This window comes from Erigeron canadensis, chromosome 2, assembly GCF_010389155.1.
Source record: "Erigeron canadensis isolate Cc75 chromosome 2, C_canadensis_v1, whole genome shotgun sequence".
In the NCBI taxonomy this organism is placed as follows: domain Eukaryota; kingdom Viridiplantae; phylum Streptophyta; class Magnoliopsida; order Asterales; family Asteraceae; genus Erigeron; species Erigeron canadensis.
Window position 1 is genome coordinate 26337773 of NC_057762.1, and position 14179 is coordinate 26351951.

General features: G+C 33.4%; 1 protein-coding gene across 1 annotated transcript; it reads right to left on the minus strand.

Moving 5' to 3' along the window:
• Positions 1–4168: 4168 nt before the first annotated feature.
• LOC122588882 (tropinone reductase homolog At5g06060-like) lies at positions 4169–8009 on the minus strand. Its single transcript, XM_043761101.1, has 5 exons — positions 7608–8009; positions 5087–5303; positions 4878–4984; positions 4585–4800; positions 4169–4364 (listed from the first exon to the last, which is right to left on the minus strand). The coding sequence occupies exons 1-4, from the start codon at positions 7917–7919 to the stop codon at positions 4624–4626; spliced, it is 813 nt and encodes a 270-aa protein (XP_043617036.1). The 5' UTR covers positions 7920–8009; the 3' UTR covers positions 4169–4364; positions 4585–4623.
• Between the last annotated feature and the right edge of the window lie 6170 nt (positions 8010–14179).

Consider the following 14179-nt stretch of genomic DNA (forward strand, 5'->3'; position numbering starts at 1 on the left):
ATTTGTATACATTACACTTGGTATCAGAGCAAAATCACAACTTGTGAATGATCCATGGATTGATTTTGTTCTTCTTGTGTGCTATTTTGTGTTTTTATACCAAAACCGAAAGCTTTGATCTTTATCCCCTATACTTGTTAAAGTAAACGAATTTCTTACTTTAATCCACTCCTTACCATCCTAAAACATCACCATAAAGTTTCAAATCCTAACTCAAATCACAAAGCCTTAAATTTGAATTTTATACCTTCTGACTTGAATACCGGGATTCATCTCGGTTTTGACTAGTAGTTGTAATACCGGGTTTCCTTTTGTTTTTTTTTGCATGTACTAAAACCGGGATTCATCGGTTTTGAATAATAGTTGTAATACCGGGTTTCCTTTTGTTTTTTTTGCATGTACTAAAACCGGGATTCATCAGTTTTGAATAGTAGTTGTAATACCGGGTTTCCTTTTGTTTTTTTTGCATGTACTAAAACCGGGATTCATCGGTTTTGAATAACAGTTGTAATACCTGGTTTCCTCTTGTTTTTGCATGTACTAAAACCGGGATTCATCGGTTTTGAATAGTAGTTGTAATACCGGGTTTCCTTTTGTTTTTTTTGCATGTACTAAAACCGGGATTCATCGGTTTTGAATAACAGTTGTAATACCTGGTTTCCTCTTGTTTTTGCATGTACTAAAATCAGGATTCATCGGTTTTGAATAGTAGTTGTAATACCGAGTTTCTTTTTGTTTTTTTGCATGTACTAATACCGGGATTCATCGGTTTTGAATAACAGTTGTAATACCGGGTTTCCTTTTGTTTTTGTATGTACTAATACCTGGTTTACCCCAAAACCGGTATTTGTTCTTCCAAAAACGAAAACCGGTATTAGTTAGTCTATTACTAAAAACCGATTTCTGTTGTGATTCACTGTGTGGTGGTTGTTGAAATACCTGGTTTACACCAAAACCGGTATTAGTTCTTTATTTCGCCCATTTTCTTAGCCATTATTCTGTTCACGTATCTTCGTGAAAACTGGTATTAGTACATCCTTTACCAAAACCGGTATTTGGTGTGAATTTTTGTGTGTGGTTGTTGTTTGAATGTATTAATACCTGGTTTACTCCAAAACCGGTATTTGATCTTCTATCATTCATTCTCTAAGCCGATATTCTGCCCATTTTTGTTGCTGAAAACCGGTATTTGATCTCCTATTATCGAATACCGGTATTAGTTAAGCTGTTCCTCAAAATCGGTTTCTGATTGAGTATTGCTGTGTGGTTGTTCTTTCACTAAGTTGTCATCAAGTTTTATTTTCAAAATGTCAACCGAAGAGTTCGAGTTTAAACCAAACATGGAGTCATATTCACTACATAAAGATCAAAGGTGTTCAGGTTTTCAAAAAGACAGTTCAATTTGTGATCTTGTAAACTCTCAACAGGGAGAACAACTCTTAGAGATGACCAAGAAAATGAGAAACCTTCTTCATACATATGATAAAAGTCGTAAATCTACACATGACTAACTCAAATCTGAGAACAAAGAGCTCAAATCTGTTAATAATCTCCATTTGTCTGCAATGAAAAGTCTTCAATCTGAAGTTGACCGAATCAAATCTGAGAACAAAGAGCTCAAATCTGCTAATGATCTCTTTTTGTCAAACATGGAAAGTCTTCGAAAAGACAATGATCATTTGCATCAATTTAACCAATGAGTTGGATATTTCTCACAAAGAGCTCATTGAAACCAAACTCGAAACCCAAGTTAAAGAACTTGTTTTGCAACAACAATTTTCGAAGCTCAATCGTGAATTGGAAAACAAATCCATTTCTTCGAGGAATAACGAGCAAACAAGTTTGAAGTTAATCCAACAACTTCAAGCTCATTCTTTATCATTGGAAACTCAACTTGCAACAAAGTCATATCCAATGAATCATACTTCAACTTGTGCTCCAGAATCACAACTTCTAAACCAAACCACTTCATCTCCAACTAAAATAAAATCCACTCCTTCAAATACCCAATCAAACCATACACACCCAAAATTATCAAACAATACCAAGAAAAACCCTTCCTCCAAAACCAAAACAAATTCTTATAATACCAAAACATCTCACCAAAACACTAAACACCCACAGCCATCTTCCAAACCAGCTCATACAACTCCCAACTACTCAAAAGAACCTCATCTCATCAAAACAAAAACCATTCCAACTAAACCCCATTCTACTTTCAAACAAATGAACCCATATTACACACCTTGCAAGACCGGATCTCCCCTCAAGCATATAAATAGCCATTGCCAGAGATACAAGGATTCCACCACTGGAATCATTCGCTATAAAGATCGATATGGCTGGTTTTTTCATAGTAAACCCAACCCAAAACCTAAAAGCACTCCCATCAAGTACTCTCTCTCTGAGTTATTTAAGTTTGCACCACGAATCATTCACCCTCGTGTGCAAAAAGTGCTTGACTATGCACAACCTCCTACTTCTCTCTTCAAATATCCAGTTGGACCCACCCTCACATGGGTCCCAACTTCTGGATTCAAGTAGGTGGTTGTGATTTGGCTTGTACACATTTCAGTGTACAACCCGTTCAGAACATGTTTAATTGAGACGCTACTTCATAATTGTACTTTTTCATTCACCTTTTGGGCAATCAATCACTATTACATGATGAACATATTAAACATGTTCATCATGAGGGGGAGAAATGTGTTACAGATTGATATTGATTGTCTTTGTAAGGGGGAGCACAATAGATTGCCCATTTAAGGGGGATCACAATGAAAGCTTTGAAGATGACCGAAGAATTTGCTCAATTTGAGGGGGAGCTAAAATGATAAATCATTTTTCACACCAAATTTACAACAAGCCAAGCTTCCGCACTTTATACCAAGCTTCCTCATTTCGCAAGAAGCCCAAGTCTCCGCCTTCACAAAATGTTTAAGAATCCAACAGTCAAAGTTGCATGAAGACAATGAAAATAAAGAGAAATCTTCAAAGTCTTTTCCACATCAAAGATTCTCAACATAATTGAACCACCAGACCGACCAGCAGATCCAAAGTACCATTTTGTCCCAAAGAAGTATTGGAAGGGAAAGAAGAGCGAGTACAAAAAGAGAGCCTTTAAAGACCAAACCTTTCTTCATGACAAACCCGAATCATCAACAAAGAAGCGAAAAAGACGACAAAGAAAGAAGAAAAGAGCTCAACAATGATCATTTACAAAACAGTACTAAAGGGGGAGATTGTTAGCTTTTATATTTGTTAGTACGTGTTTTGTAAATATAGATTAGTAATGTCCTTGTTATTTAGCTTGTTTAGATGAAGGGTTTATCATGTAATTCACCATGTACTTATTTGTAATTATGAGAGGGGGTTTAAGTGCAATTTATATGCCTATATAAACCCCCTACATGGAATAATACTAAACCTTGTGCACCATATATTAATTATAGTTCTAATACCTACTTTCTCTCAAATACCTACTTTCCTTATTTCCCTTAAAAAGTTCACTACACAATTTGCATACATTATATATATATATATATATCCATGTAATTAGCACACTCATGTTATTAGAATTTTGACCACATATGAATTATCACAATTTGGCTGATAAAATTTTCAACCACCTATGACCGATCATAATTTGCCATAGGAATTTTAACCACAAAAACGATTTTTCATTAATTTTCAATGCAATTGTCTTTCATATACATAGATTGAAATATTTGGTCAATTAAAAAGTCACACTTATAAATATTTAACCACCCAACAGAGTGAACTAGTGTTCATGCTTTTGGATGTTTTTACAAGAGGTTTTAGGTTTGATCGTCCTTAAATAAATATCGTGGAGGTGACCATTTTAGGAAATGGTCACATTAAAACCTACGTCATAACCCGTACACCGTAGTAAAAATTCTCTTCTCAGAATAACCTGAACACGCAAAACCTAATTTGCTCGTACAAAATACATATACAAATTTCGGGAGACTGACCAAGGTGTCATACTTCAATACCCTGATGTTGGTTTTGGACTTAGGTACTAACATTTCGGGATACCCTCATAAATATATGGAATGATATATTGAGTTATTTTCCGGCAATTGAGCTCAACATATTCCCTTTTTAGTCTGCGTAAAAAATTTGGAATAGTAAAACAAGGTAAAACTGTCGTAGTGATCGTTTGGATTGGAACCACACAAGAAATGCGAAGTTTACAATAGATCGTACTGTTATTGCATACTTCAAATGTTCATAGAGTTTTCGAACAAGATGATTATAACGAGACCCTTTTGTTGATAATATGTCCCAGCCCTGTGAGCGATGCTTCCCTATCATCACAGAGGCATACTGCATTTCACATCTTGCAAACAAAGATTTTGCACTGTTTGAAATGAAGACTTTATTACTGATAAAAACAGAACATTTAAATCTAAATCGAGGTCATGCAAACAGTAGATACAATTATACAAAGGCAAAAACAATTTCCTTGGTTCTATTGGAAACATTGAAGGCCGCGATTACATATTTTTTAACACAAGGACAATTAAAGAAGTGATCATATTATCTTATAAATGAAAGGACCTGCCAAAAGTAGAAATTCGTGACCACCAGGAGCATGTGTCATGCGAAACCGTTGACCGAAAACCCTCCATCAACAGAAATTGTTTGGCCAGTGATGTAAGAAGCAGCAGGTAGGCAAAGGAAAGCCACCAGCGATGAAACTTCATTTGCTTCTCCAGGGCGTTTCAATGGAGTTCTAGATACCACTCTTTCCAAAAACTCCTCATTACTTAACAACTGCACAGATATATATATTTATCATCAACCTCTTGATTAAATAATAGAGATAGAAGGACAAGATGAAAATGTATTACATGTTCAACAAGCGGGGTTTTAGTGTACCATGGTGCTACACTATTCACCCGGATACTGTCTTTGGCCCATTCACATGCTAAGTTTCTAGCAAGCTGATTCATTGCACCTATGTATGGAAAACGGAAGTTAAAATTCCTTTGCACAGAGAAATTATAATCTCGCAAATACATTAAAGGATCGGAAATAAATAAATATAAAAAAAAGATACCTTTAGTGGCTCCATAAATTGACCCAGAGGAAAGGTGAACGAGTCCTGCAACAGAGGAAATGAACACAATGCTACCATTTCCAGAAGCCTTTAAAAGAGGATGTGCAAGTTGACACATATGGTAAGAAGAATCCAAATTAGTAGCCATGAGCATCGAATACTCTTCTGCACTATACTCTGTAGTTGGTTTCCTTATGTTAGTCCCAACATTGTTTACCTACATGAAATTATTCTACAGAAGTAAATCGAAATATGTTCATAATATATAAGCACTCACATAAGATCTTTTACCATTTAATTCTACTATATATTTATTTGTTTTAGCTTCATTGACCTTACGTTTTGCAAATTATATTAGTCTGTAAATTCAATTTACGAATAGCTAGTTTAAAAACTTAATTCTACTTGATGTCTTGTCCTCTCCACAGTGCCGGCTTAACCAACTTAGAGGCCTTAAACGAAACTAATTTTTGAGGCCTATTTTATTATGATACAAATTAAGTGTAAGAGGTTTTAAGGTTCAATCTCGAAATATGTTTCATATAGTTCAAACCTAGAATCCTAGCAAAATAGGAAACTGCAATTGTGACAACATGGTTTAAAAAATCATTCGTAAAAAGAAAAGTATTGGCAGATGCATTTAACAAGCATGAGCCAAATCTATATACACTAATCTTGCTAAGTCATTAAACTGTCTGCAAAAACAAGAGACGAGAAAGTAAGAAATTCAGAATTGAAAAGAGTGAAAATTAACTTACCTTGAATCTTTAATCCCTATGTTTTCTAGAAGTGTGATGATACGATTTCAAGGAGAATGACTTTTCTATTTTAAAGAGGAGAAGACAGTAGCGGACTAGCGGCTGTTCTTCTTTATCCCTAGTTTTAATTGTTTCCATTTAATTTATTAGCTTTGAAAAAAAGCCCATTTATTCTCAGCCCAATAAGTATAAATTTTGGGGGCCTAACATTTTGGAGACCTAAAGCAACTGCCTAGCCCAACACTACCGTTGGGCCGGCCCTGTCTCTCCACTCGCTATCAAATTTTCTTAAAATCAGTTTGCTATGATTCTATATTTGCATTTGGGTAAACATTGTTTGTTTTACCATTGCAAGATTTTGTTCCTATCAAAAATTTATTGTAACCTAAAAAACTAGCATGACAGGCCATATGCATATATCTTTACACCAGCTTAGTTAGGTGCTTATAAGAAACAACACATGGTGTTTGCCTGGAAATGTTCAAATGCAGCTAAATGCGAAGTTTTCCTTATGCTGCAATGGAATAACAAAAAAAGAAAAATCGACCATATGCTGAAGTGTTCCATTGTTTCCATCATATAACCAAGACTGTGAAATGATTTGCACTATTAATACATGGTTTAAAATGATTTACACGATTCAAAATATTCGACTTTGACAATTTCACCTCCTCTTCATTCTACACCTCAAACACTTCTATATTTTCTCTTTTGCTTAACTCTCTTTTCTTACTTCTTCCTTTTCAAAAGTATTATTTTAATGTTAGCATTCTACCTAAAGTACAATTTTTACAAAACACAATTCAAGTTTCTGCGAAAACTTGTCAGCAACTCATAAGCTATTGCATAAAAGAAATTTTACACTACAAACAATCTTCAAACATTTTTCTCTCTTGTTTCTCGCTCTCGGTTAATTGAACAACTTCACATGCCACATGTGTGGTAGAAGTTGTTGGTGATTTTAATGTCACCTGTCATTTACTGTGATTGGGATCGACTTTAAATCAAGGGACTTCCGATTTAAGCTTAAACATGAGCTAGGAGAGTGCAGAGTGCACACTTGTTTAAGCAACAATTCCACTAAGACGAAAGGATGTCTAGGTTGGTGCCTTTTCACAAAAAGACGTATACCTAGTTGTCAAATGGTGTAACTACATCCATGAGTTGGTCGGTGCATTTTCACTTGTTTAAGCCAACTCTATTCATGAAACAGCTTTTCACTAGACGGTGTAACTTTTCAACCTTTCATACTCTATATATCAAGAGTTTTGGTCTCAAAATTTCAAATGACGTCCCATACATATACTCTTTGTTCTTACTCTAATTTTGACTGCCTACGTTAGATTTGTAACCTTTGTTATTTGGTGTAATCCTAAGGCAATATCTAATGTCGAAGTACTTTTATTTTTTAAAGTGTACATAATTCAAAGGTTTTCCGGTCCTCTCCAAACCATGTAACAACCTACAACATTAGTCATACTGCAATAAAAATTATGCATTCTGAAACCCACATGTGTATGTGTTTTCATATTATGTGTGACTTAAATTGTTGATTAGCAATTACTCAACAGTATTTATCTATTTTGGGTACAAAAACTTTCTAGCCAAAATGACTATACAGACATGTTCACTAAAGATTTATCCCAAATGCATTTTTATATACTGTACATATGAAATCAGATAGAAATTAACAATTTACCCCAAAATTAGACATATAGAACAGAAAAAAAAGATTGAATAAAAAATCAAAAACAACAACTTACAAGAATATTGATCTTTCCACCGAAAATAGCGGAAACTTTTTCAACAAGTTGTTGGCGTTGGGGTCGAGAAGTTGCGTCACAAACCGAACCAGTAACAGTAAAGCCCTTGGCGGACCATTCTTGTAAGCGTTGGTTAAGTTCAGTTTCATTTCGAGAACAGGTGTGAACCACCGCACCCAGCTCGGCTAGTTCTTCCACTACAGCGTAACCGATGCCACGTGTACCGCCTGTCACCAGTGCTGTCTTTCCAGATAACGACCATCGAGGATTTCTAGCTTCTGAAATGCTTGATGTCGCAGCCGCCGTTGACATGTTTCGGGGGTGTTGTGTTTTGATGTGGTGGGGTGTGTTTTTTGTGACACTTGTTGTGGATATAGTTTTAGTTTGGCCCCGTTTCTTTTTTGCTAAAAGGAAAGGGATAACAAAGATAAAATCGTATTTATATATTGAGAAATCATATCAAATATGACACCTAAGTTAAGTGAAGAGAAGGTGAAACAAAGTGATATGGCAAATGAAAGGAGGTGAAAGCCTTAAGATGTCTAGGTGAAGTTGCAATCGGTTAACCATTTCACCGACTCATATGATGTATATTGTTTTGTTTCCATTCACAAATATAGAAGAAAGAGTTAAGTAAATATTATATTAAATGCATAAATATTAAATCATTTAAACTAGTTTGGATAGTAAAAAGTTTCTGTGCTATATTTCATCCCACCACATAGACTCCAACAAAAATGTTATCTTTTAATTTTACTAGCTAAGTATCCCGGGTTTAACCCGGGAATAGTAATAAAAATTTTGTAGAAACATATATTTGATATTTAAGTTGTGACAGTCCAACGGTACTAATAACCTCGTAATATTATATCTTATGTTTCAAATAAATTTAATTAGTTTATTAACATGTATGATATGCCAAAAGTTTAAAATTATGTTATCATAAAATTACTTATATGATGAAAATATAAAAGTCCCATGTATAAAATATTAGATTTTTCAAAAGAAAATAAATAAAAAAAAAGACATCAAAAATAACAAAATAAAAAAAATGAAATAAACTTTAATTAGGAATGTATTTTTGACATCATGAATAAATTAAATAAAAAAGAACTAATTTTAAGAAAAAATTTGGAGGTGACAAATTAGTTATTTTTATAAAATGTGATTTCATAACAATTTACAACTATATTTTTAGTATATTGTTTACTTATTTATATCATTGTTGTCTCGATTCCTTTTTAAATATGTTTTTACGAAGTATTTTTTGTTTCATAAACTATTTCTTATATTGATAACTAGTCCTAATACCCGTACGATGTACGGTAGCTATATAGATTGTATCATAAAGAAATTCGAATATGCCATATACATGATTCCCGAGTATTAAATAAATTGTAGTTAAAGTAAACCAATAATCGAAATAAATTATAATAAACAGTAATGATAAATATAATATATGTTTAGTTAGAGTGTTAGATTTACCTAAAATTTTTACAATCATATCAAAATCGGAACTTGTGAGAATAGTAGATGACTCCAAATAGTCTTGTGATTTCGAATCGTAAACTCAAAATTTTAAAGTATTCATGTTAACTTATTATAAGTAATAGGAGTTAAAGAATTGGGAAAGAAAAAAAAATAATTTTATTAATGAGAAAACGATAAATCAAATAAGGTTATAATGTGTTTTTGTATATATAAGCTAAGAGTTAGAATTTAATTTAATAAAATAAATAAATTAAAAGGACATGTGTTGATCAAGAAAAAACTAGGATTGTGTTTTTGACATCATAAATAAATTAAATAAAAAAGAACTAATTTTAAGAAAAAATTTGGAGGTGACAAATTAGTTATTTTTGTAAAATGTGATGTCATAACAATTTTATTTTATTTAATATAAAGAAGATGTTTTAACTTTTACAATTAACGTTATGACAAGTTTTTTTTATTGTATTTTTATTTTTAAATATTAATAAAACATGTAACTTTTATCTATAATGTATTGAGTTTAATTAATAAAAGGTGAGAACCAAATGGTTGGTGAATGATTAAGGGGAAAAGAGAAGGTGAAAAAGGTGAGAAGATGATGCTGATGTGGCAGGTAAAAGTGTAGGTGAAAGAGGTGAATGGTTACGAATGGTCTAACATGCCTATTTAAACATAGTTATTTTAAGTTACTCTGATGTTTAGGACTCAAGGCTACGATAAGTGAAGCCTTAATAAAAAGCTCTTTTAAAAATATCTTTAATCAGAAAGGGTTTTTTTTCATTATTTATGAAGCGTCTTTTTATTTTTCTTATTCTTTAATGTTTGTTGATTTGACATTTTCTAAAAAATGGGAGTCAAAAGAGCCCTAAACTTCTTTTTTTTATCAAAAAAAATAAACGCGTTCAATTTCTCACGCCTTATGTCTTTTCTCTCTTCAACACGCCTCCAGTGGTGGTGTAAAGGGCATTCTGGGGCGTTCCTAGGCTGTTCTATGCTGAAAAAGTGTAGTAACATGCCTCACTTCGGATGGTCTAAGTGGATAGAAGATTTGGGACGGCGGTATTTTGTGTAGTCAGTTTTCGGTTTTATTGTTATCTGTTATCTGAAAGAGTCATAATATAACATCATTATTTTTAAAATACTTAATTTAATTTACATTGAACTTTTTTCACAGACTTGTTAAGATAAAATATTCAATTTCTAATATTTATTAACAAACACAACACGTGACATTAAACAACTTGCACTTAATTTTTTTTGACAAACATAACCCTTGGGCTATGTTTAATTTGTTGGGGTCATGCTTAAAAATGTTGTACATTTCATCTAATCACCTCTTGAAAATATTCATAACCATCAGTATACACAGTGGCGGATGTAGAAATCTGATATAGTGGGGGCAAAAGAAAATCGTGACGGCCAAATGGTATATATAGACCGACATCATACGAGCTTGACAATTGTTAATAGTGAGGAAAAAGAAGCGCAAAGCAACTACATTGAAAAAATGCAATAAAAGTAATAAAAAATAGCTAGTTATTTCGATGTTATTAGTAAAAAACACATCAAGTAGAGCCAATACAACAAATTATCATTCGACGTACAAATGGAAGTCCATAGCAATAACTACTCTATGTAAAAGCTTGTTAAATTGTGTAAAGGCTTATTTAGTTGAGGGCACACAAAAATTAGGGTGAGGGCAATCCTACTAAATAGCTAAAAGCTTATGGTTTTTAATATAAAAAGACACTTACATTTAAAAGCATTTTGGGGAACATAGGGGGCAGTACCCCCTTCAATCTATAGTTACATCCGCCACTGAGTATACAACAATATCATGTGTGTCTAAACAAATTAACTATAGTTTCGAGACTATATTTAACATTTTCCAAAATAAAAAAACAACTTACATTTTCACACTGATTTGTTTATTTAAAATTGGACATATGGCTAATTAAAGGCTAAACTAACTTTAAAAAAGTATAGAAGAAAATATAGTGAAATTATATCGTATTTTTATTGTAGGTGAAAAAGGTGCTACATAAGAAAAGTTACTTTTCTGAAGTTGTTTTTTATTGCCTCCTTGGATTTGGATACTTTCTTTTTTCGAATATTCGGCTGGTATTCGACATCGGAAAAAACCTCACCGTATAATGGTGAAGCCTTGCACGTACCCTAGACAACGAAATGTTGATCATGGGCCGTTACAAGTATTCGGAAGAAAAAACCCCAAGACTTGCCATCCTTAGGGATCGAACTCAAGACCTTGGGTAAAACCTGGGATGTCTCTGACCAGTTGCACTAGTCTTCATTGACGATTTGGGTACTTTCAAAAACCAAAGAAATAAGATTACCAACAAAACAATGAATGAAACCAAACCAACATGCGTTGTTGTTACATAACGGTAGGGTCAAGCAAAAACCGAACATCACAGTAGAGGTAAGAAAAATCTAAACGGAAGTATACACGAGAAAGATTCAAGTTTATTTACATGAACAAAGTTACATGCATTCAAGTTTATATACACGAGAAAAGCATCCATTTGTTTAGTAGGAAGTGACAAACCGATTGTTATACCATCTGGTGATTCTTTGTATTTACCAATCGATATCTAACCATGATTATCTATGAAAAGTTCCTCAGGCTTTTTCGGTTTCCCACAACCAAAATCCAAGTCGAACTCAACCATTAGGGACCCATCTACTCCAATCGTGACCCGAACTCTATTAGCAAAGCGATTAGTCTGACCAATGGAGATGACGTTCGTCCCTGACCAATTCATTGCAAGTTGATCAAAAGAATTCGGATAGTATGCAATAACTCTATCATAAACTAGAGAAGCTAAAACTACCTCAAGTAGATCAAGTGGATATACTAATGCACTTTTTCTTCAATGTAGTTAAACCAAAACAAACAAAAATATTACTCTATTGGTCCAAACTAGAGTGACTTATTTCTGTGATTAATTTGTCTATAATACTATTAGCAATTATTTAACAATTTGCATATGTAAGTTTGTCCCATAATCAAGTTTTTTTCTACTAAACATCAACTCATTAGAAGTTATTTACTTACAGTAAAACCAAAGCACACAAAGTGATTCATACAAGTTCTTACAAAACTATAAGATATTTACCATTATATAAAAGTGACATTTAGATATAGGAGAATTATATATTCATATGAATAATAGCAGGTTGAACACACAATTGAAGTAATACACTGAACATAGCCGAGACACCCTCCCTATTGCAAAATTGGATTTAGTAATAGAATAGAACCATAGATAAAGTAACAAAATTGCAGACAACCCCAAAATAACCGAGCGTATCTGTTCGATTTTTTGCTAACAAATGCAAAGATATTAATTTACTACAAGCACAGTAACGATCCTATTTAACTTTAGACGAATCAGCCTCAAAATTGAACCTCAATCTCCATGAATTGCTTGCGTGCTCCAAAATTCGCTTGTTGTAAGGTCCACAGTTTCACATGTTGTAGAGCCAAAAACTACAATCTTAGTGATCAAGCAAAAGCAACGTTTCCATATAGGAACCCACATAACATGTAAATATATTTCCAGAAATCCCAATAGGACTAATTTGTTCCGAGTCTGGTTCATAAACAAAAAGTTCAACCGATCCAAAAGACTCATCATCCCCCATTCCAATTATAGGATTGCCATTGTTCCTAAATGCAAATACTGATACATCTTCTTCAGGTCTACCAATGGTGTACATCTTTGTAAAAGAATTCGAAACACCACCTTCCATCATCCATACATGATTAACCTGTCTCTCGACCCTATAATTACATCCAAACACAGCGAGAGACTCCCGTATCTTAAATAAAGACAATTCAATGTCAGTGTATTTTGTCACATTATCGGGAAGATATATTTCCTTAAACTTTTCATTTACCATATCATATAACATAATCATCTTATGTTCCATATGCATACCGTTCTCGTATTTCAGCAGCCAGAAAATAAAATCATCTATAACTATATGGGAATTATTATTGAATGCAACGGACGAACGAGGTAAATTTTCTGACGACAAGGTTCTCCATTCCCCCGTGCTTAAACTATAAAGCTCGACTTGCCTAGGTGTCAAATCCAAGCTAACCGGTGGTCAACGTCAGTTTGAATCTTGATGAGCTTAGGATCACTAGAGTAAGAACTTACCCCAAAACCGATTATAGTAGTATAAAATGTATCAAACACACAAGGCACTTCAATAGTAACACAGATTTTCTTATTGAAGGGTTCCACAGAACAACTTTTTATTTTTTGCTAAATTATCATAAAAACAGAACAAGCCTTTAGAGCTACCGTATAATATGGTATTGAAATAAGTATGTTGATTGATGGAATTGGGAAGAGTAAGGGGAAACTTGTGTTGGGCAAAAGAACTAGCATTGTCGGTAACATCATCATTATCTAGGATAGATACATATTTGGTCTGTATAGCGTCATTGTACCTTACGAGCAGACGGTGATTATGATGACGAGTGTGGTGATCAATGATAAACTCTGAGCTGTCGATGAAAGACTTCCATGGTTTCGCAACTGATCTGTATTGAATCAATGATTTCACATCCTTTTTATGATTTCCACTTGGATTTATGTTATCAGACATTTTGGATTTGGGTTTGTTTTTGGGTTGTTTAATTTGGCTGGGTTGTATAGACGCGGGGAAATGGAAGGGTTGGCTAACCCAAAATCCAAAAACGGTGGATAATATGAATGGTGAAATTTTAGTTGGGTAAGTCGACTTAGATTCCCTCACCAGAAGTATTTACCACCTTTTTATTTTGTATAAAAACTAGCATCAGTGCTCGTGTCGGTGACGATGTGATGGTAGGAGTGACTGTTGGTGATGAAAGGGATGTCAAGTGGTGTAAATAATTGATTTAAAAAGTTAATGAAAATATTTTAAAAAATAATTGCTTGATAGTGTTAAATATTTATTAATGTTTAAGAAATAGTGTATGTGAAAATATTTTAACGGGTGTTAGGTAAAAGTATTACGGACTACTTTGAATAGATAAGGTTGGGCATTTTTAGACATTTTCATTC

Bases quoted from the DNA above. Each gene is read 5' to 3' on its own strand.
- LOC122588882 (XM_043761101.1), bottom strand. From the start codon at position 7,919: ATGTCAACGGCGGCTGCGACATCAAGCATTTCAGAAGCTAGAAATCCT. The intron at 5,304-7,607 runs GTAAGTTGTTGT...AATTTCATGTAG, and splicing joins GTGGAAAGATCAATATTCTT to GTAAACAATGTTGGGACTAA. The intron at 4,985-5,086 runs GTATCTTTTTTT...TTCCATACATAG, and splicing joins AATTTATGGAGCCACTAAAG to GTGCAATGAATCAGCTTGCT.